Source organism: Eptesicus fuscus, chromosome 4 (assembly GCF_027574615.1).
Source record: "Eptesicus fuscus isolate TK198812 chromosome 4, DD_ASM_mEF_20220401, whole genome shotgun sequence".
Lineage (NCBI taxonomy): Eukaryota > Metazoa > Chordata > Mammalia > Chiroptera > Vespertilionidae > Eptesicus > Eptesicus fuscus.
In genome coordinates, this window is record NC_072476.1 from 108,897,374 (window position 1) to 108,921,478 (window position 24,105).

General features: G+C 47.0%; 1 protein-coding gene across 3 annotated transcripts; it reads left to right on the plus strand.

The window, feature by feature from the left end:
- Positions 1–4,708: 4,708 nt before the first annotated feature.
- On the plus strand, positions 4,709–23,206 carry C1QTNF3 (C1q and TNF related 3). 3 transcript variants are annotated; one of them, XM_054715334.1, is made up of 6 exons: positions 4,709–4,741; positions 13,182–13,293; positions 16,036–16,190; positions 17,180–17,309; positions 21,527–21,626; positions 22,423–23,206. In XM_054715334.1, the coding sequence occupies exons 1-6, from the start codon at positions 4,718–4,720 to the stop codon at positions 22,580–22,582; spliced, it is 681 nt and encodes a 226-aa protein (XP_054571309.1). In that variant the 5' UTR covers positions 4,709–4,717; the 3' UTR covers positions 22,583–23,206. The 3 variants fall into 3 exon arrangements, with proteins under 3 accessions (XP_054571309.1, XP_008153037.1, XP_008153038.1); XM_008154815.3 differs by lacking the exon at positions 4,709–4,741 and adding an exon at positions 6,437–6,769; XM_008154816.3 differs by lacking the exon at positions 4,709–4,741 and adding an exon at positions 6,437–6,550.
- Positions 23,207–24,105: the final 899 nt, after the last annotated feature.

A 24,105-nucleotide genomic window follows, 5' to 3' on the forward strand; every position in this document is an offset into this window, starting at 1 on the left:
TCCCTTCCCTTCCCTTCCCTTCCCTTCCCTTCCCTTCCCTCCTCTCCTCTCCTCTCCTCTCCTCTCCTCTCCTCTCCTCTCCTCTCCTCTCCTCTCCTCTCCTCTCCTCTCCTCTCTTTTCTTCTTCTTCTTCTTCTTCTTCTTCTTCTTCTTCTTCTTCTTCTTCTTCTTCTTCTTCTTCTTTCTTTCTCTCTCTCTCTCTCTCTCTCTCTCTCTATCTCTCTCTCTCTCTCTGTCTCTCTCTCTCTCTCTTCCTTGCTGCTATACTACAAGTCTGAACTATTCATTTAGAGCTTAGCATCAGCTCCACCCTAATAATGCACCTCTGATTAACAAGTCTCCCACTTTGAGGATGAACTTGGGTTTTAGGATTTTGCTTCATAGCTCAGCAAGATCTCTGAGAAAGCAACACTTGTCTGGCCTTCATTGTGTGGACGCAGTTTGCCTTGACAGGTGGCCAGGGGAGACAGGGTCCTGCGTGTCAGAGCTGCTTCTGCCTCAGGCTTCTTCAGGGTCTGGTTCAAGCTCGTTTGGCCTGCATTGCAGGGTGAACCTCGGTTCCTGAATGAGGAAAATGGGGTTGGGCAGACTCGTCCTGGGGAAGGCCATCATGTTAGTGGCCGATGGGTAATTGGTAAGTCACCTGAAAGGGAAAGACTCAGAAGGGCGTCTGTGAATGCTCCAAACCCGACCCAGTTATCCTGGGTGCACTCCCCAGGGGGAATGGGAAAGCTTTTGTGTAGTTGCATTGCCCTCTGTCTGAAGAAAGAAATTTTTGGGGAAAATGGAGATGGATTGCACAAAGTTTATAAAAGGGGGTTCAGACAGACTCACCTGGATGATGGAACTCCGGTGCTTCCCCAGGAACTTGAGTACCTGCTCCCAGTGGCAGGAACACACCCAGGGAGCAGCTTGGTGTGTCACGTTAGAAAGCCATGCCCTTGCCTCTCAGCCCCGCCCCAGCCTGTAAAACTCTGCCTGGTAATGCCAGCTGGGACTCTGCAAATTACTGTTCTCCTTTGTCAACCAGTAGGGGGTGCTGGAAGGTGGGAGGATCCTGGGAGACACTGGCTCATTCCTTCTGCTTGCTGTTTTTGTGTCAACTGAGCAATGGCCTTTATTTTTTTAAGTTTTTAAAAAAATATATTTCTTTATTGACTTTAGAGAGGAAGGGCGAGGGATAGAGAGATAGAAACATCGATGAGAGAGAATCATTGATCGGCTCCTCCTGCACGCCCCCTATTGGGGATCGAGCCCGCAACCCTGGGCATGTGCCCTTGGCCGGAATTGAACCTGGGACCCTTCAGTCTGCAGGCCGACGCTCTATCCACTGAGCCAAACCGGCTAGGGCCTGAACAATGGCCTTTAACTAGTTGGTTCCAGGCCAGCATCTTTCTATGAGCCTCACTGCACCCTGACAAAGGTGCCAGCATCAGCTGGGGAATGACCTGTCCTCGGTCATCTGAATCCCAGCTCTGCAGGGTCCCTCCTTCCAGCTTCTAAACTCCAATAACACCAGCCTCTTCCCTTCCAACGCCCAGCTCGCTTCCTGCAGTTACTACCTCTGTGTTCAACCCATTCCTTAGATTAAATTCTCTCTCTTGAAATACCTGGGGTGGTTTCTGTTTTTCTGTTTCTACTCTGACTGCTGACACAAATGCTTAATGATACCAGCCATTAATCCTCTATTACCCAACACACTCTGTTACACACACACACACACACACACACACACACACACACTCACACTTTCCTGTTTATCACACATCTCTCTGATTAGAATTGTCTTCTCAAATAGAGCTCCTACGGGGAAAACTTGTTGTTCAGTAAATGCCGGGGTTCTTTTTCCCAGCCTTACAAAGGGTTCAGCATTCTGGAGAAAGGGCTGTGTGTAGATGATTAAAAAGGAGTCCGTGGACGAAAGATATTTTGATAGGCCTTGGGGGTCAGAGGAGCTTCCAGCTGAAGGAGCTAGAAGACTCTCCTCCTTGACCAAGAACCCTTGCTTTTATTAAACACAATTTGTCCCAAGGCAAGGCGGGAATATACACTTCAAAGGGTATGGTAGCAAAGGGTTTACAGAGATTGTTAGTTTCGGGACTAGCCTACAGCGGTTCAGGTGTTTGGCCAACAGGAGGCAATAAATGCCCTGAGCTGTCTGGCAGTTAACAATCCTATTCAGGTTTGGGGGAAGTGCCCTTTAGCCGTTTCCAACAGGTAAACTACAAATGTGGCTCAGCCTTGTTGAGCCGCCCAAGCTTCACCAACCTTTTGGTAAAACTCTTGTAATTATTACCTGCTGGAATTGGTCCCCGGCAAGTAAACATACACGTACAGTTTTCATTTGGACGCTGTTTTCATACCTCAGTCGCTGACGGCCTCCTTTTGGCCGTGGAGGCGGACCCATCCCAGGGACACCGGCAGGAGCGTCCTGCACTTGCCCAATGAGGGTCAGACCTGAAACTGTCACTCCACCACAGCGATGGCGCCCTCACCAACCAACCATCCCCCTCCGGTGTTCTGCCTCCGGTTCTGCCTCATACTGGTGCCAAGCATGAAAACGATTTTCTCTAAAAGGCAAGAGCTAATACTGAACGACAATGTTCCCTTCCGGAAAACACGTGTTCCTTTCTTTCCGTTCTTCTCCAAATAACTCACCGGAGGAGGATCTGAGAAAGCCTTCAGCATCAGGACACAAATGCCCAATACGGCTACCCCACCTCATCTCAGGGAGCATTTTCGTGTTAAGAAACCTCTCATTTGTTTAGATCAAGGGGATCGAGGCTTGGTTTTAGAATCTCACTGCGCTGAGCACAGGGAGGACTTTTCAGTGGGGAGGGGCGGAGAGCGGTGGGTCGCCCCCCACCACTGACCCTCCTGCAGACAGGCGTCGTCTTCAGCTCCCTTGCCGTTGGCGCTGAGATAAAGACACGTTCAGCCTCGCACAGTCCCTCACTGTCCCGGCCAAACCACAGCTGATCTCCTTTCTGCCAAAGCACAGCGCCCCCGGGGAGCCCACAGGGCCTCCACACCTCAGAAGCCATCTTTGTGAGGAAGGCTGAGCAAACATTTGCCTCGGGCCGGCAGCCAGCTCGCAGAGCTGACTCTGCACACGTACTCACGCGCACCCTGCTGTGCGTGGAGCTGGCGGTGCCAGCATCCTGTCTGGACTTTGGGGGCCGCTGAACAAGCAAGAGTCCCCCCACATCTTAGCAGACGGGTGTCCCCAGGCATCCTTTGGAGCTTTCACAGACAGGCCGTGTGCTAGTGACACTCTGATCCTAGATGTCTTCCGTGCTCAGCCCACGGGCAAGAAGTGACGCCCAGTTCTAACCCGCTCCTTTGAACAAGGGACATGGCCAGCACGGGTGCAGGATGGCAGCCCCAAGGAGGATTTAACAGGAGCCACGGGTAAAATGCAGGCAATGGGGAGGCGCTGAGGGGGTGGAAAGGGCCTGTGCTGGGGGCCTGGGGGTCCTGCCTGGGGCCATGCTACAAGCCATTCCTGAACTTGAACAATTGGCTAAATCTTCTCGGGCTGCTGTCTCCTCGGCTGGAGTTTCTCAGGCTTCCCTACATGCCCGGTCCTGGGGTGCTGCGGCTGCCCTCCCGGCGGCACAAATCAGGTGGCTTAACTACAGGAATGTGTCGTCTCAGAGCTCTGGAGGCTGGGCATCTGAGGTGGGGGTGTCCGCAGAGCTGGCTCCTTCTGAAGACTGGGCGGGGCGGGGGAGGTTGGGAGGGGGAGACTGTACCATGCCTGCTCCTGGCTTCTGGTGGTTTGCCGGCAGCCGTTGGCGATCCTTGACTGGTACACGCATCACCCCGATCTCTGCCTCCGTCTTCACGTGGCGTTCTCCCCGTGTGCGTGCCTGTGTCTGTGTCCAAATGTTTCCTCTTTGTAGCAACACAGTCGTGTCTGGTTAGGGCCCATCCTAATGACCTCATCTGAACATGCTCATCCACAAGGAGTTCATTTCCAAATAAAGTCATCCTCATGGGGGCTGGGGGCTAGGCCTTCAGCATCTTTTTGGGGTGATACATTTCAGCTCGTGACTCTCTGACCTCAGATTCCTGCGGGCAGGCCCCGTGAGCCATGAGCTGGCCTCCTGTCTGCGGGCGGCCTGCCTTTGGTCTTCCCTGCTTCTCTGGAGGGAGGCAGGAGGGCCGATGGAGGCAAATCCTGATGACCCCTTCCAGCTGTGTGACGCCAGGCAAGTCACTTTACCTCTCTGAGCCTCTGTTTCCTCATCTGGGGGTGAGAGGTTTACTGAGAAAAGTAATGAGCTGAATGAAGCAAAGAAGTACCGGGCTGGCACATGGTAAGTGCTCAAAAAAGTATAGACATTATTCATTCTCCTTGAGTCAAGGAGAGGATGGGCCAGTGACTTCTAACCCTGGCTGTACATTAGAATCTTCTCGGTGAGCTTTGGAAACGCTGTTGGTGCCCACGCCCCACGAGACATTCTGACTCAATTGGTCTGGGACGGGGCCCAGGCACGAATATATTTAGAAGTTCCCTGGTTGATTTTATCAGGCGGCCAAGATTGAGAACCACGAGAATAGACGGAAGGCTTGAAAACACCAATGGAAAGTCTCAGTGCAGTTGAAAGTCAGAAGAGGTTGACTTGTAGCCACTTGGCCAGAGGGTCCGGGCTGAGGGAGCCGCCAGAGAGCGCTTAGGAAACTGGCGAGTGGGTGACCTGGATTCAGAGCCATGCCTCGCCCCGTGGTCTCGCTGGTGAGGAGCATCCCCCTGGGACACAGCTCAGGACCGTCTCCCCCACCGCTACCTTCCATCTACCTTCCATCCACCCGTCTGTCCGCAGGGCCCGGGGACCAGCCTTCCTGTCTCCAGCTCCCGGTCTGGTAAACAACCCCCAGTCAGCGTCAGTGTCAGATAACGGCTTGGTGCGCTGCCCTCCCAGGGGCAGAAGCAGAGACCCTCCAGGGAGGAGACCGTGGGCACCAGGGGCAGACTTGTAGAACGGGGCTGGCTGAGCGTCTGACACCCCACCACACGGGAACTGCCTGCTTTGGGTAAGCCTGGCTCCCAAAGCCTACATTTGTCAAAGGAAGAGCTTCTGTTACAGCATAACTCACTCATTCCACCCCAGCACCGGGCCCTGCCCCTGCATGGACGTGGGCGTGGGGGCAGCTGTCTGGCAGCTGCAGGGGGATAAAGCTCTCGGGCCCCTCTGCTGAGTGAGGAGGGCAGCTGGGAGAGGAGGGCAGCCCCCCCCTTCAGCCCCCCACCCCGCTCTCTCCAGCTGCTCCGTCACATCAGCTTCACCGTCAGGCCCGGCCTGTCTGGGCTTTGGCCTTCTAACAGGGCCCCTTGTCTACTTGGCATCAGACACTTGCCCTCATCCGCCTCCTGCAGGTCCCGGGGTCTCTCACTCCTCCAGGGACTTCTTACTATGCGAGCGAACGAGGAATAGTAAGTGACGGATGGAAATAGAACCCGCCTTAAAGGCAAACTCTATATGAGTTCTCTTAATTTACCATCGCCCAGAGGTCAGGCATGTCCATTCGCTCTCCAGCAGAACTAATAAACGCGGAGCGAGCAGAACAAAGGACCCGAGGACCCCCTCCATCCTGATCTGCTCGGGGTCCTGGGCTGGGCTCAGCACCGTCCCTGGGTTCGATTTCAACCAGGAACAGGTCAGAGGAAGAGTGGCCAGAGACGCTGTTTTCTTAGTGCAAAGGAGGCTGTGCTGGTTTCATCCACCATAGCAACCTGGTGAACCTGGTCTTAACTTTGGCTGTTGGAAACTCGGGGAAATGTGTTCGCTGCATGTTTGTAATTCAGGGAAAGAGCATTTGCTGGACAGGGACACGCAGTTGCTCACCCCAGAGACTCCGTCTGAATCCAGCCTGGTGTTGGGGACTCACCCCGCGGCCTTCGGCTGCTGGTGGCGGGGAGCGGGGAGGGGAAATGAGTTCTTTTAAGCCGACCGGGGGAATGGTAACCTTTCAGAGCGAGTGCAGGAGCTTTCTGGATCGCCCTGGCGGGTTCCCACTGCCTCTCAGGCGGACTGGATGCTGTTAAGCCCGGATTTCCTGGCAGGCCCGCCGGAGGCTGTTCCAAAAGGCATCTCAGACTGCGGGGCAGAGCCTCCCCCTGTCTCATCTCCACCGCGGGCCCCGGACACACGCCCCTGTTTCCAGCCGGCCGCACATGCTTTTTTTTTTTCACGCTGGAACCAGGAACACGGGCCAAGGTGTGACATTTATGAACCCCAGCAACTGGGAGCCGTGCGCCCAGCCCGCGCCGCCTGTGATGTGGGGAGGTGATGAATGGGCTGTTCTGCTCCCCCTCTGGCAGGCCTGCAGCCTCATTCATTCCCCGGCGACGTATAAAACCGCGGGCCGGCCGGCCGCCCTCCTCCAGCCCCGGCGTCCGGAGGAGACCAGCGCCTGAGCCTGAGCCGCCGTCTTCCCCAGGAGGCTCCGGCCGCCGAGAACCATGCCGGGGCGGCTGGGCCGTTGGCACCTGCTGGCTCTGCTTTCCCTCCCTTTTTGCCTGTGTCAAGATGAATACATGGAGGTGAGCGGAGGAGCTAATAAAGTGGTGGCCAGGATAGTGCAGAGCCACCAGCAGACCGGCCGTAGTGGCTCCAGGAGGGAGACAGTGAGAGAGCGGAGCCATCCTAGAACGGGGACGGTGGCTAATAACGCGTCTGCAGACCCAAGGCCCCCGAGGCCCGATGAGCTACCGCACCCCGAGGTAGATGGCCTAGCCCAGATCACCCCATTCTGGGGCCAGGTACTCAGCATTCTCTTCTAAGCCTTTCCGGGGAGTGGCTGTCCTTGCTTTTGCTTCAGCTGTGATGCTGAGGGGTGGGGGGTGCTTTCTGAGCAATCTGCTGAGCTGCTTGCGGGTCTCTTTCTGGGGTGCTCTGTGCACGAGGGGGGCTGTGGGTCTCTTAGAAAGCCAGCAGAGGTCGCATCGGTGTGCTGGGACACAGAGGCTGCCGTGGAGCCCCACCAAATAGGACACTGGGGGCCGCCAGCTCCCTGCTCTGCTGTGACGGGTGCCCCCCTGCCACTGGTGTGGAAAGAGGAGGCTGTCCAAGAGAAGGCTCATTTGCAGATCCTAAGAGGGTCGGGCTTTCGGAATCAGTGCCCAGCTGGGAGAAGCTGCCCTGGAGGTTTTCGCTTTGATTTGAGAGTTTACTGTGGCCTTTTATGCCAGGCGTGTGGATCTGATTTATAGCTTTCCAGGTCGCTAAGTTTCTATGTTCAGTCTGTTTAAAAAAGGACCAAAGAGCCCTGGCTCAGTGGATAGAGCGTCAGCCTGCGGACTGAGGGGTCCCGGGTTCGATTCTGGTCAAGGGCACATGCCTGGGTTTCGGGCTTGATCCCCAGTGGGGGGCGTGCAGGAGGCAGCCGATCCATGATTCTCTCTCATCATTGATGTTTCTATCTCTCTCTCTCCTTCTCCCTTCCTCTCTGAAATCAATGAAGAAATATATTTTTTCAGAAAAAGGACCAAAGAGTTAAAATCAACAAAAGTGTTAAATCGACAAAAAGACTATATATTTAAAATGTAAATCTTATTGTATCAGTGAATGCCTGATAATCACAGAGGAGGGATTAATTTCTCAGACTAAGAGCTCAGCAATAAGAGAACATCTTTAACTCTTTTTTAAATTTAATCTTTATTGCTGAGAGTGTTACAGACATCCCCCTTTTCTCCCTCCAATGGCCCCCTCCACCGGGTTCTCATCCGCCCCAGGCCTTCACCACCCTTTGTTTGTGTCCATAGGTAATGAATGCATATATGCATATAAATTCTTTGGTTAATCTCTTCCCACCCCCTGCCCCCCTTCCCTCTGAGATTCCTCAGTCTCCAAGTTTCCATACCTCCGGTTCTATTTTATCCATCAGTTTATTTTGTTCACTAGATTCATTATTAACCCTTTTAGGGTAGTATGGGAGTGAGCTAAATTTTCAGTGTAGTGGATGGCACATTGGTGGGACTCAATTTATTTTAAACATTAAGAACAGGAAGAAACAGATTTAAAAATGTCTTTTCAAAACTATTTCACATATTTTTTAATTGGAGTATAATTGATATATAACATTGTATTGGTTTTAGGTGAACAACATAGGGAGAAACAGATTTTGATTTACTTTCTAGGCACCCAGCATGCTGCAATCAGATGAGGGGGCAAGGAGAGTTACTTCGAATTACATGATCTTTGAACAAATAGGTTTCACTACAAGAATTGACTGTTTTGATGCATTGAAATAGGCCCCAAAAGGTACATGCAGTTGAAATCCGAGCCCCTCCTACCACAGGTGGAGACGTTTGGGTTGAGACTCCTTATCTGATCGGACCAAGTTCACACACAGAACCACCTGTAGATCTAGGACTAACCTGGGACCTCTAACCACTCGGTTCCGTGGGGCTGCGTCAAGGAAAAATTGCGTCTTAAGGAGCTGCAGAAGAAATGATGACCTTTAAATACAACCTCTGTTTTGAAAGGCACTTTTAGAGCGTGTCCTCTCGTCTGACAGGCATTTGGCTGCAGGGTGAGTGATGCTCAGCTGCGTTTCCCATTGTGGGGAAGATATTTTCCCTTTGTCCAAGCCTTGATCTGGACTTTCTATTTCAGTCGATGGGATCTTTGCTGGATCCTTCCTGGCTCTGGCAGGGTGGGCCCCTGGAAGCAGCAGAAAGCAGATGTAGACTGTCATCAGTCATTATTTCTTGGCAGCCGATACCTAGCAGGCCACTAAGGTCCAGATTAATTTCTACTCCACCCCACCTCCTAGTCCCCCAGGGCATTTAGCATGCTGAAATCAGATGGGGGGGGGGGGCGCAAGAAGTCACTTTCTGTCTGTTTTTGAAGTCAGGGGGCTTTCAAACTCCCCTGCTTCTCTAACATATTTCCAAACAAACCACTAACAGGAGATACTGAGGAGAGTTAGTCATTGATATTCCAGACGTTTTCAAAGCAACTCTTCTGCCAATGGATATGGAGACCCACCTGAATTTAGGATTGTGCTGTGTTCTTCTTTTGTTTTAATTTTTCTGTCTCCTCATTCATTCTTTCACCAGTCATTTCCCGTGCCTCTACTGTGTGCCAAGCTTTAGGATGGGCACAAACACGCCCGAGGTCCTACTTCTGATCACTTCTGAAGCATTCTAGTGTCGATAAATGAATAGATAATTAAATACCATGTGACCAACTCAATGTACAAGAGACAGTTGGGGGAAAAGTGTCAGAGTGGTGGGCACTGAGTTGGATCTCAAAGATGAAACAAAAGGGTGGCTGTCCATGGGCAGAGTGGGAGGAAGGCCTGGGATGGTTTCAGAGCCAGGCTGGAGGGTGCTGTTGGCCGGTTGAGGAGCCTAGATCGTACTTGGTCAGTAAAAGTTGGTTTGTTTGTTCATAGCAGGGCAGTAAGGTGTCAGGTTTGAGCTCTGGAAAATGCCTGTGTCCATAAGGTCCATGGATGGGAGTGTGCAGAGGGGGGTGCACAGACCTGGACTCTTTTCCTGGCATTTTCTTCTCTGCAGCTCTTCACCATTGACCTATATCAGTCTCCCCTCCTTGTTCTAGATATCTCTCTCCCTCTCTCTTTCTTCCTACTTCTCCTCTCCTTCTTTCTTGTCCCTCTTACTTGGGTTAAAGAGGAAGCTATGGAGTCCCTTTCCTAGAAGTTACTTACTATTGGTAGAGTTGACTTCTGAAGAGCTGCTCTGGGGCCTCCATCTTCAAAGTGGACAGAACTTGTCTTAGGGACACCTTCCTCCCCTACTGCCCATTTGCATGTCCTTGGTGTTCACATTTGACCTAATTTTGGGAAAAGGATTGATAAACTTAAGAGGGTGATAGACTGTAATGACCTAATTCGCCCTTACCAAGGAGGAAAGGTCTTAATTCACATGTTCTGTCACCTTATTCTAAAAGTCCATCAAAAGACTCACTAACATTGCTCCACTTGACTGAGCTTTGAAAGCCAGCCAGAGGGAGGAACACATGATATGTTGCAGGAGGGCTCTCCGGAGGTGCCCAAGAGGTAGTGACCGGAAGTCCCTCCCTGTTTTGGTGGCAGCTCTATGCTCTCAAAGCACCCCAAGCAGCTTGGGCATGCACCCCAGTTCTAGTTAGCTCTGGTACTGAACAACCCCATCTCCTGGACTTAATTTCTCTTGCCTAGATACTAGACTTTAAAAACAAAATCTAAGTCATTATTTCAGGTTTTGAAAAATATTTTAGTATCTTTGTTCGCATCTTAGAGCTGGAAAAAACACACCTCATGACCATCTTACTCAATCTTCTAATTTAGTAGAGAAGAAAAAGTGATGTCTGGAGGGACATGACTTTCCTGAAGTCACACAGCACTGAGATGGGACTTCCAGGCTCCAGTCCAGTCGCCTTTCTGACATTCTTAACATCTCAGTATTTCAATTCTATTCATAAACAAATTGTTCCACATCAGGATTTTACCTCCTTCCACTCCCTTCTTCTCTAAAACCCGTTATTGGCACCGGGTTTCCTGGAGCTTAAAGAGCCGTATTTTCACATTAGCAAGATCAGACCAGGAAATGATGGAATACTTTCTCCTCAGAGTGCATCTTAGGGTTGGAAGAGGGGCAGTGCTGTGGCGTCTGACTTTCCAAGTGTCTGAAAGCCTTGGTCTCAGACCCATTACTTTTGCTGATTATCTTTTTCGCCACCAGTTTGACAACAGGTTTTCATGAATTCTCATACCTGTCCATAGTTGGGTCTGATCGACTGAAAAGTAGACCGAGAGTTAGTTCCAAATGGTAGTGCCTGATCACTCAAGACTTGGGCTCTGAGCTGTTGTGGGAGAATGCCTGGGCTACACACACTGTTCTGCATCTGCCAGGAGTAGCTTGGTGGAAACCTTTAGGAAAAGAAATGAGGGAATAAGGGAAAAGTCCAAGCCCATTTTTAAAAAATATATTTTTTTTAATTGATTTCAGAGAGGAAGGGAAAGAGGAAGAGAGAGAGAGGAACATCAATGATGAGAGGAAATCATCGATTGGCTGCCTCCTGCACTGGGGATAGAGCCCACAATCCAGCATGTGCCCTGACCGTGACCTCCTGGTTCATAGATCAATGCTCAACCACTGAGCCATACTGGCCCGGCATCCAAGCCCATTTTTTATTAAAACAAAAAAAAGTGAAGTCTAAATGTGCAGCAATGTGAAGCCTTTCTCCACTTTTCTGCTTGAATTTCTAATTATAAAATGTGAATTTTACGTTTTTTTCCCCTCCTTCTGTCTCTCCCTCTCTCTTCTTTTGAAATTCCTCTTTTTTTCTTCTTTTTTATGAATCCCTTAGCAACAGTATGCTGTTTTCAAGAAACCACTGAATTACAGTGGGTGTCTAGGAAAGTTTCCACAAGTATTTGTATGACATAATTAAAAGGCAAGTTTCCAGTTTAGATGAGACTCCAGTTTTATAAGCAACTCGAACTCTTTTGCCGATCAACTCCCCCTAGATCTCTAGCTCCTTGAAGTGAAAACACACATTTTAGAAGTTTATCTTTAAATAAATAAGCATTTAGCTCAGTGTCACATTTGAACACATTTAGTATTCATTAAGTACTCATTAAATGTTTGTTCAAACAATGTGATAATCATTTTAAAGTTTGAAGTGGAATACAAAATGGAACATCATGTTAAATCTTATTAAGAGGAAGCTGAAGCTGTTTCAAGACAGGGAAAGGACTTCTCTCGATCCATGTTAATATTTATCAACCGAAGTTTAATTTTTTGAAATAAAACTTTGAGTGGTTTCTCAAATGAAACTAAATTTAAAATGAGATAATTCATAAACATGTATTGGACTAATGAATACTTCATTTCCTTGATTTCCTAAGGTAATGTAAGGGTGCTCTGGCTGTTTGAAAAGCTAGAGTTACAACTGAGAATTTTTAAGAACTCTTAACCCAATATTACGAACATAGTCTTAATAACTATGTAAAGTTGATAATTCCTTTTTTAACAATGAGTTTATCTGAGGCAAACTGATGACAACACCAGGGAGCAAGATCCAAACGGTCCTGGGAATAAAGATTTGCAGCTTCTTTTAGGCACTTGAAATTAAGGACCGGACATAAGGCAGATTGGACAAAGCAAGGTGGGGAATGGATTTCAGGATAGTTAACAAGATTATGTGCTCTCTGGAGGGTTAATATCCCCTTGGTATTTCGAAGGTATGTTAACCTAGATGCACAAGAACAATCAAGAGGGATCCCTTAAAACCTTTCACTAAAGAAGTTATAGGCCTGGGATGTGACTACCCACCATGACCTGCCCAGTTAGGAATTTAGAATTTATGATCAGATCACCCCGTGAAGTTACTTTCTAAAGCACCCCCCTTTTTTGTGCACAGTTTCCTCTTTTGGTCATTAATTAATCCAAAGTATGCTTTGATGACAACGTTTTGGTCAGACACTGTGGTCTCACAGAGCTAGGAAGGCTAATTCCTAGGCAGTCTCGGTATCAATGTTGTCTTTTTGACCACTGGGAAAGGGCCAATGCCATAACCACGGGATCTAAGTTGAGGCTGATTCTTTTTTTTCCCCCAAAAAGGGAAGGGCAGGTAAATGGAAGGCAGGTCTGATGGTTTTCACTGGGGGGAATGATCTGGATCATTTCTATCCTGTGAACTATCATGATCTGAGCTTTGCCTTCTGCCTCATTCTTCTGTATTTGTCATCTAGTATAATATTTGCACAAACCATGAAAAAAAGGAGTATTAGCAGTTACCTTATACATGTTCTGTAAAAGGTTGATAATTCTCGTTTGGGGGTCATGTATTCAAATCTAGCTGCATCTGAGGCTCCTGGGGGAAAAGGGGATGTTTCTGAAGTTTCCTCGCTTGCTGTCATGAGTAGCAGCGAAAAGTACTTCTAGGGATACCGCCCAACACCCCACCCTCAGCCCCACTCACACTCCTTTCCAAAGAGTGTGTTCTATTGATTCTCTTGGTTCCTTTACCTTTTGATCTTTGGTTCATCTTAGCCACCCCTGACTCCTTTGCCATTGACATCCCCGCCCCACGCCACCCCATCTTTTCTGATGTTGTTGTGGGTTGTTTGGAGTTAAACTTGCCTAGGGAGCAAGGCCAGAGGAAATTCAAAAGTCCTAATTGCCTTGCTCTGAAGTTTCTCTTTGTCTCTTTTTAAAGTCTCCATCACCGGGAGGACTGCCCCCAGATTGCAGCAAGTGTTGCCATGGAGATTACAGCTTCCGAGGCTACCAAGGACCGCCTGGACCTCCCGGCCCCCCTGGCATTCCAGGTAAGGATGGGAGAGATGCACTGTGCCAGCCTAATTGCAGACTGTGCCGAAATGGGAGCCAGGGGGTGAACCCAAATCATCTGAGATCGCTTGGGTGTGATCCAAAGGGTATGCATGGAAAATCCAAGAGAGAGTTGGGTAGACTGGGTTTATAGAGACAGTTTAGCTGGAGCAGTACAACCTCTAGACCAGTGGTCGGCAAACTCAGTCAACAGAGCCAAATATCAACAGTACAACGATTGAAATTTCTTTGGAGAGCCAAATTTTTTAAACTTAAACTTCTTCTAACGCCACTTCTTAAAATAGACTCGCCCAGGCCATGGTATTTTGTGGAAGAGCCACACTCAAGGGGGCAAAGAGCCGCATGTGGCTCGAGAGCCGCAGTTTGCAGACCATGGCTCTATACTATTTATGATTCCATTTGAAGCGTGGAGTAGGGAACTACCTGAGCTAACGGGGACATGCTCTTGCTTCAGGTGTCTGCCACAGCGCGGTGCGTGTGATGCCCTGTATCTAACTTTCAGGGAATTTGGGAAGTGAGGGTGTGAAGGAGCAGAGAGCTGCCTGGTCTAGGCTACCGGTGTCTCCATGACGCCATCCACTGAGCTGCCCGTCCTGCTGTCAGAGTCTTAATTCAGTTCAATTTCTCTTCCCCGGCCTCGACGCCTTTCATGTTCAGCCACCCTCGGTTGCCTTTTATGGCTCTCTTGGTCTCATGGGAACATTTTTGCATATGTGGAGGCACAGGAAGTGCTGTAGAGCTCCTCCATGCCTCTCTAGACCCACCATTCACCCACCCCTACTCTACTGAGTGGTGTCCCAGGCATGTGGGGTTTGGATAACTTGATGTATCCTCGGTCAGACAGGGAAAGGTTAGCCCAGGTCCTCTCCATCCCAGAACTTCCAACTCTGTCTGGGGTTTTAGTCGTCTTCCTTCTCTCCAGGTTAATTCCTGGGCGTGGACCTTTTCTCAGGGTTTGGCAAACGTCCTCTTGCTCGTCCCTGATTTATCCCATTGAAGCTGATCTCTATCAAATTAGGTTTAATTTTTTAAATACGATTGAGTGGCTTCTTGAATGTAACCAAATTTAAAATGAGAAAAGATCTGCCTGGCTGGTGTGGCTCAGTTGTTGAGCATCGACCTATGAACCAGGAGGTCACGGTTGGATTCTCAGTCAGGGCACATGCCCAGGTTGTGGGCTCGACCTCCAGTGTGGGGCATGTAGAAGGCAGCCGATTGATTTCTCTCTCTCATCATTGATGTTTCTATCTCTCTCTTCCTCTTCCTTCCTCTCTGAAATCAATAAAAATATATTTTAAAAATAAAATGAAATGAGAAAATGCCCTGTTAGAATTTAAACTGTGATTCCTGGCATTGAATCAATGTCATTGACCATCAACGACATCAGGCAGCAGGTACAGTGGTTCAAGGTGAGATATTCAGACTCTTCTAAAATCTTCTTGGGTAAACTCTTCTCAGGTGACAGGACAGGCTGGCCTTGGCTGAATGTTCCCCATCAGGAGCAGTTTAGTCATTAACTCACTAACCTATAAACACACTCAAAGTTCATCCATCTGGAAGGGTGGCCAGCCTGCTCTGATACCTGACCAAAGGTAGCAGGCAGAGTCAACAGCGAAAGGGCCCGACATGCAACAAATGTAAGAAGAAAAGAGCTACAGACGTTGTCCCATGATGGCAAAATAAAGTGAAGAGCTGAAGTTGTTAGCCAAGTCTTGCTTTCAAAATTATTCTAATTTTTTACAAAGATTTTATTTTTTCCCAGTTGTAAAAGGGGTATGTGTCCTTTGAAGAAATCTTTTTTTTTTTTTGGTACCAAATTCCTTTATTTGAAGGAAGGGTACAAATGAGACATGAGGGGTGATTTGGCACAAGTTATAGAAAAGGTCAAGGTAACTCCAACATGCAGACGGCTTGGGTGACCAGGAAGGCACCCCCGAGGCTCCAGGAAGCAGCCAGGGCTGAGCTCTCGTCACAGCTCCCCAGGGTGTGCTTGTCGAAGAGATACTCGGCCAGGCCAGTTTCAGGGGCCCCCAACCTGCGCAAGTTGGTTACGTGGTCACAGAAAGAAAATAGAAAAGTATGTAGAATGACACAAAAATCACTCATGTTCTGTCCATTTAGAAAAAAAAATCACTGTAAATATTTTTATGTAATTTGTTCTAGTCTTTTCCCCCTTCAGGTATAACACACACACACACACACACACACACACACACACACACACACAGGCATGATATATATTCATACACACACATAGTATCATGCTATCTCTATTGATGGATAACCTTTCTATCGAAAAATACAATGAATATTTATAATGTTATTACTTTTGTTCAGCATTCTTTTTTATGACTATAAAACATCATCTCCCAGTTGTACCTCTTTTTTTTTTTTTTTTTTAGTTTAGCCCTTCCAGTATTGGGGGACCTTTAGGTGGTTTCTAATCTTTGCTACCATAAATGATACTTTGGTCATCAGTCTTCTACACATTTTTTTTCATCTAAGTCCTGTTTTATAAGAAAAACGGGTGTTAGAGCCTTAAGAGTGTCCCGTTTAAAGGAGATCCCATTTGATGGTGCCCCCATGGCTGTGTCTGGGATTGTTTCAGATGGCCCCCCTTTACAACTGAGTTCGTGCATTTGGGGGCTGTGTTTGTATGAGAATAGATGGTGAGTATGCGTGGCGGGGCTTCCTCATGTGACGGTGTCTGGTTGTTTAAGGAAACCATGGAAACAATGGCAATAACGGAGCCACTGGCCATGAAGGGGCCAAAGGTGAGAAAGGAGACAAAGGAGACCTGGGGCCACGAGGGGAGCGCGGGCAGCACGGCCCCAAAGGAGAAAAGGGCTACCCGGGGATCCCCCCGGAGCTGCAGGTACGTGCCCGCTGCTTCTCCGGGTGGCTTCTCGTTGTCCTGGGCCTCAGGGTCCAGGACAGAGGGCTCAGGCACCAGAAGGAGGACATCCGAGTCTCAGGGTGCTCATCTCTAGCGTAGGAGGTTTGCGCAAGCTCTGTGCTGTTCAGAGTGCTTTGCGGTCATTCTTAGGGAGTGGAGAAATGTTGGAAGGGTGAAACCCAGCTCCCTCAATAGACCAAATTCAAGGCGACCCTGAAGGTCAGCCCATCTCCCGTTTTCCAAATTTGAAGCTAGGCTAAATAAAAAGGGTTCTTGCAACTCGAATATATAAACTGTCTGAAGATCAGTGGGGGAAAACTTTGCCTTTTATTTGGGCATAGATAATGGTTGTTGGACTGTGGATGAATTCCATCATTTTTCTGGGCCTTGTAAAACTAAGAGGTCCTGTGTGTTCCTCTAACTGCTTTTGTAAGATTTTAATGAATGTTGCTTAATAATTTTAGCAACCTGGGAGCCACGTGCCAGTATACATTTACAAATAAAAGGAGTCAATGCCACTTGGCCAGATTAAAGTTCACTAGTAAGATGGCTGATGCACATTCTCAAAGCCAACTCTAACCCCAAAGCTGTGAGTGGTTATACCCTGGCTAAGGGCTTCTCAAATCTTTACTATACTGAGGTGCCCTTAATAGGCATAAGTAGAAGATTTCATCCAAGTTTTCCCAGTATGATTTGCTAATAGAATTTTAACATTTCAAACAGCATTTTGAAGTCTAACGTTCCTTGAAATGCACGATCAGACTGTTGATATGTACAATCATTTTAGTGGCTACATAGCATAAAAATGTTAGAAATGACCATGATTTATGTAATTCACTCGCCATAGATGAATGTTCGAGTGATTTCCCATCTTGCTGTTGCAGACACTGCTGAACTAAACTGACCTGTATAAAAACCCACTTCTTTAAAACGAGCTGTCTATTAAGTACCCACCCACCTCTCCCTAGATCGCCTTCATGGCTTCCCTGGCGACTCACTTCAGCAACCAGAATAGTGGCATCATCTTCAGCAGCGTGGAGACCAACATTGGAAACTTCTTCGATGTCATGACTGGTAGATTTGGGGCCCCAGTGTCAGGTGAGATGTAAAAATAAGTGACTGACTGCATTAATCCATCCAGCAATCAAGAAAGAAGGAAGGGGGAGAGGGAGGAAGGAGGGAGGCAGGGAGGCTGGGAGGAAGGGAGGGTTATATTTTAGATTAGTGCCTCTCAATCCGAGGTTATTGGTTTAGACTTATCATGTAATTTATATATTCAATGTTCACTATTAGTTATTCCACCAGAGTTTCCCAGGCATCTCTTTACCAGCTAAACTTTAGCCTCTAATTATTTTCTTAAGGCTTATGGCATCAGTATTCCCGGGACTTCACATGTCCTGTACTCTGTGGTAACTTGACCTGCATGTAAAAACCTTGGCTTACAACTGCTTTCCCCCTGTCTCCTGGCATTTGGCCCAAAGAACTCTGAAATGAGTCTGATTTTTTTTCTCTTATAAGTAACTTAATCATTTTGTTTGACTTACCAAAGAATTCTTGCTTTAACTTCAAAGTCCAATGATCTTTCTAGAATAAGTGTTGGTCATTCTAGTTAACTTTTCCTGCTCTGCGTTGTGCCCTTTTGATATGTGGGTTTAAGCCTTCTTTTTGTCCAGAAAAGTTTCTTTGAGTTACTTTTTAAAACATAAATACTGTTTTTTCTTCTCACTGTTGTGCTAAGGTGGAGTGGCAGTGGGAGCAGTCTGACTTGTGTTAAGAAACTTGGTAATAAGAGGTACATGGTCTAGAGAATATTTTAAAACTATAATGAAACCAATAAAAAATCAGTCAGAGTTTATTATCTTCACAGGCCAGCCATTCTAAACAATGTCAGGGATAAAATACTCCCTTGTAGGGTGGACCACTTACAAGCATTCCCCTCCCTGCCCCCTCCCAGTGCACCTTAGCACACCACAGGCTAACTTTTTTAAAGGACTCCAATTACACCTTGTTTGCGTTGTTTTTAACTTTTCTTTGCCTTCTGTGTCTGTTATTTTCTGTAATCTTTCAGTGTTCTTCATTTCCATTTCCTGTTGTTTGCTTCTTCTCTTTCTATCCTGCATGTTCTTAATTGTATCTTCTTTTTACTTCTTCCAATTTCTTCTGTCTTGTTTCTATGATTTTTTTTAAATGTCTTAATGTTAATCATAATGTCTCAATTTTTAGTTCCCCCTTTTGTCTGGCCATTTCTACCATGAATTCCTGCATTGCTTCATAATCTTTTCCTATTTACTTCATTGCTATATTTTAAACTCATGATGGAATACTTGGTTGCATTTTTCATCTACTGCATAACAACATCTCCTCTTGGTGAGCATTCTTCACCTGTTGGTAATCTTTGCTGCGCTTTTCTAGTTTTTAAAGTGAACTGATGGTTGAATGAGTTGGGTTTTCCTAGACCCACTCACTACAGGCAGCCGTTTCTGGGTGAGGATGGGCCCAGCAGCCTTCCGGGCTTGGTAACTCAGTGGCTCCCTGCCCTGCTGTCAGGGGACTCACTGCTTTTCTTGTTTCGGTCCCTCTGTGTGTCTCCCCTGTGTGGTCACACTTCCTCTGCCTCCCCAGACTGCTCTGGGTCCAGCAAGACTTCTGAACCCAGCCTGGCATTTGCCACTTCTCTTGCGTTTAGACATCTTATTTCTGCTGGCGGGTTCTAGGATCCGCCACTGCAGGGCTGCTTCCCACACCTTCTGCACTTTATTTAGCAACCTTCCCCCGAAACATAACTTTTGCTTCATCTCAGCTCTGCTCACAGGAGGAGCTTCTTGTCAGCATCTGTCCTTCAGAGGGGCCTTTCTCCATCAGGGAGTGTGTTTTTCTTGGCACTGATTGGGATCTGCTGCTATATGGCCTCCTCAAACCCCCCTGCCCCACCCCCTTGTCACCTCCATGTGACTTTTAAAGTTTATTGTTTTGTTGTTTTTATTTATTTGTTTTTGTCTCTTGGCTTTGCAGGAAATGGATACTTCTAGGTGTTTCTTTTCAATCCCTTTTGTTTCTCTATATGGTACCCAGAAGGAAAAGATGAAAGTTCTGATGGATGCAGTGACCATGTTAGACTTGTTGCAAATGCTGTTAATGTGCGCCTCGATTTATTTTTCTACCCAGCTAAAGTCAGGCGTGAATGTCATATGAAGTGATAGAAGCAATCTTTCATCACGCTTCAATCCGCTTTAGAACTTCTTTTGTGATTTTTCTGCTCTGAAGGTTTAGGTTATAATTTTCCTAGAACTGTTTTGTTAAGTACTATCTGTGCCACAGTTTATATAAATACCTCGATAAGCCCAGTCAATGGTCGCATTGTTTTCAATGGCTTTGTAATGGAAGTTCCAGGATGTAGTCGTTTTTTAGAACTCTTTTGGGCTGGATATGATTCTGATAGTAGCAACTATCATTTTGACTCCCACTTGACTGTTTAAGCCTCATTCAGTAGATTGCAAAATGACTGTTTTATGATTTTCATCTTTGGGAGTGACGAGACAAAGAAGGTTGATTTTTGCAGTTACAGTAACATCTGAAAACCGTAGTACAAGTGTGTTCTCTGAGGAAACACCATGTGTGGATGTGATATATATATTCATTTTTGTATTTCCAACTCTAGGGATTTTATTATTCACCATCCGGTTTCTCAGTCTGCTCTTTCTGAAATGCTTCTGCAATTCCTTTATTACAGTAGTCATCATTTTTCTTCATGAAAACAAAGATCTTATCCTGTCCTTTGATTCCAGCTTTAAATTTTGAGGCATTGAAAATTGGTGTGTGTGTGTGTGGTGTGTGTGTGTGTGTGTGTGTGTGTGTGTAATAGGAGGTTTTATAAAATGTAAAAAACTGGACACATATACACTACTTTCTTGAGTTCTCTACTTTTCGCCTGTGGACCACCTGGGAGTATGAATGGACATGGCTGATTTGTATGCTATTTCCTTTAATCCCAGCACATTGAGTATGCGAGCCTGCACTAGTGAAGCATAATCAGACTTCTTTATTTGGTTCCACTTGACTCAGAAGCAGGTGCATCAGCATGTACCCTTACCGCTTCTAGCGTACTTGATTGCACCTTTGGAAAAGAGACTGAACAATGCAGGGCTGGTTTTAGATGTCTCTGGGGTTTTCTCTCACAGAGCCTGCTATGCCTGAATGCTCGCATCCCTTCAACATCCCTCCATTGAAAATCCAATGCCCAAAATGATCACTTTCGGAGGTAGGGCCTTTGGGCAGTGATTAGATCATGAGGTTGGAGCCCTCATGAGTGGGATTAGTGCCTGCCTGAGAGAGGCCCCTCTGCCGAAAGACGATATAAGCAGAAGTCCATGACTTGGAAGAGGGCTCTCGTCTGGCCAAGCGGGCACTGTGGTTTCAGCCTTCCGACCTCTGGAACTATGGGAAATAAATGTCTATGGTTTATAAGCTGCTCAGTCTGTGGTATTCTATTACAGCAGTTCGAATAAACTAACATGTGGCCATTAGTTTAAAAATGCAGCGTGGACATCAATGAGAGCCTGGTGCTTTCATGTTCAGTCATCTTTCCAGAATGCACTCTCAAATCTAGGACGCTCGGGAGTTGAGGAGATTTTCCTTTTCTCTCCTCTCCCTATGATTGGATCCTTCTTAATCACCCAGTAAGGGGACTGTCCATCTACACTGGCATTTCGAATGTGTCAGGTTATATTAAGGTGCGTTCAATTAGGAGCCCTGAAATCTTACAAAGAAATTCATATCTTTTAAAACATGTTTGCCTTTTCCAGATGAGAAGGATTCATATTGATAGGAGCAAGATTATACTGCTGAGTCAACGTTGCATCTTTCTGTTTATTGTACATAATTTCACCTACTTACAATGTCTATTGTGAGGAATTATTGGGACTATTTCTTTAGAGCCAATACACACTTATCTGCGTTACAGTATTTCTTATCTTCGGCTAAATCTGTGGCGAGTGTGCTCTGTACTCTATTACTTTGTCTTAAGCACTTGGTCAGGGGTAAGAGGAGGCAGTGACATACAGCCAAAATGAGGTCGACTCTTTCCTTTAATACACACTATGCACATTGAGAAAGTCTGAAAAAATAAAAGTAAAGCAGTTTGACGGTGAGAGCAGATAGAGAAGCCCTCGTGCAAATGAGGGCCCAGAGGAACCTGCAGACCACATGGACTATCAACAAAACACGTGGGAAGTCATGGGGTGTATCTGCCTGCTGCCTCGTGGTCCTCAATGTACCATATATGAACCTAACCGTGATTGAACACCTGCCTTTTTCAGGTGTGTATTTCTTCACCTTCAGCATGATGAAGCACGAAGACGTTGAGGAAGTGTACGTGTACCTCATGCACAACGGCAACACGGTCTTCAGCATGTACAGGTGGGTGGGCTTCTCGATCGAAGGTAATATCCACGCCACCATTGTCTGCTCAAGGGATGGCCAATGCCAGGGACTAGATAGGAATCCATAGACCCTGACGTGGACCCTGTCATCACTAAATTAGCTAAGGTAGACTAAACTACTGCAACACTGGCCCCATGTAAAGGCTTGGCCACCAAGAAACCCCTTTTCTCCTCATGGGACTGTCCAGAGTGGTTGCTCTAGGTGTGGCGGACGACAGAGATCTTTCCTCTACACCAGTGATGGGCAACCTTTTGAGCTTGATGTGTCAGGTGTGTCAAACTTCGCCAAAAAACTGAGCATAACTCGGGTAGTGTGTCACTTTGAGGAAAAAACTAACTCCAAGTCTCTAGTCGCAAATGTTTCATCTTCAGGAGCAGCAAATGTTTCATCCCCGGCATGTGGCCGCATGTCATCAGAAATGGCTACGCGTGTCAGTGCTGACACGCGTGTCATAGGTTCGCCATCCCTGCTCTACACAGTCTTCAAGAACTCAGGCCTCAACACACAACTTCCAAGGTCCTTCCGGTCATTGTCGTTAGCATCCCACACAATCACAACGAGGAAGGGTCAAGGAGGGGGTCCTCCTGAGAGCTGCACTGGCCAATTCTAGCAGTGGCACATGCCATTTCTGTTCACAGGTCCTCGAAAGAACTCAACCACAGGACTATCCCTAAGTGCGCGGGAGCTGAGAGAGACGGGGAGGGCAGATTTTGGTAAAGAGCAGGCTGTCCACTGCAAAGCCTAAGTAGACGGCGCCTCTTCTTCTTTCCAGCTACGAGACAAAGGGGAAATCAGACACGTCCAGCAACCACGCCGTGCTGAAGCTGGCCAAAGGCGACGAGGTGTGGCTGAGAATGGGCAACGGTGCTCTGCATGGGGACCACCAGCGCTTCTCCACCTTCGCAGGCTTCCTGCTCTTCGAAACCAAGTGAATGTATGACTAGACCAGCTCCACTTTGGGGGAGACTTGTAGCTCACCTGGGACTGTTATGATCTGAGGAACATTAGAGTTAAGGGTTCTACCTGTTGTACTTTTTTAAAAAAATTTATCGGTTACATTGTTAACGATGCTACAGATACAGCAACAATGTGGGATGATGACTCAGGGGTTCAGAAGAATCAAACACAAAACCGTCTTCCCAAGTGACCTTGACTGAAATACTCGCCACCTTTATCCCTCTTCCCTAGGCACCTAAAAGAGATGTCCCCGCTTGGGACAGGTGGGAAATGCTGGTTCTGACAGAGAAGTCATTTGCAAAGAGTTTTGGCAGCTGTGTTTTTAACTTAATAGCAGCTTTCAGGAACCCCTGCGGTTTTGAGTTCATCACTATGACTTTTCAGCAAACGGGATGCCGTGATTAAGATGGGGCTGAGGCAAGAACAGGGGCACTTGCTAGGATCAAGGTACCAGAAACATGTGTACCACCTAGACTGGGGAGTAGCGCTCTGACCCAGTGGGTCCACATTCATAAATGAAGCACAGATACCTTTTAGTCATTCCTGATAGCTTTTAGATAGCAAAAGTATTCACAATGCCCACACATGATCGACTCATTTTTTTTAAAAAAACAAGGATGTTACTGTCATCAAATCCTAACTTCTAGTAGCTTGTATTTTTCAAAATAGAATTGTGTCATGATCCAGAGTCGGGTTGACAAGATCTGGTTTATCAGGTTGCCCCTTTCCACCGGATTTCTTAGATTACAATAAATCTTGGTTGGCGCTGACCTGCAGGTGAGTATAGGGCCACCTTTTCTCTAGAGTTTACCCTCATGAACTTTACACACACTGACAAGTCATGTCGAAGGCGCTGTAGACTTAGTTATACATAGTCAAACTAGTGGATACAAAATAGGAGACATACAATAAAACCTCTTAGCCTTTTTACAATAAAAATGCTACGACTTTTTTGATTGCCACGTTTAGCCAATATTCACAGAGCAGCTGTGCCACTTGACTTTCGCCTACCCCTTCCCTAAAAATCTATTCTCCAAGGATTAAATGGGTCACCAAACCAATATTCATGAGGATGCACCATAGACACATCTGAAGATAATACCCAAAGATAGAACCTAAAATTGGTCTATTTGAAGCAAAGAAATTATCACTGGAACATGTGTTTACCCTGATGTTGAATCATACTTAAAGTGCACTAGAGAGATGCTATCTGACAGATATCATACAATGAATTCCCTTATAAGTAATGAGCCCTTAATTTATTTTCTGTTACAAATTGGATTTCCACAGAGGCTTACACTATGGGTTTACTTTCTATTGATGACCCCTCTACAGCCGGAGGTGGAGAAAATTAATTAGGGCTGCTCTATTAGCTGACAGTGTGTTTCACGCTCAGTTCAGCCTTTGACCCTTTTCTTCCCATTTGCAAATATTTTAAAACTCTTCCTGAATGCACATGTCATGCTACTTAAAATGGAATGGAGAGTAGCTAAAGTGT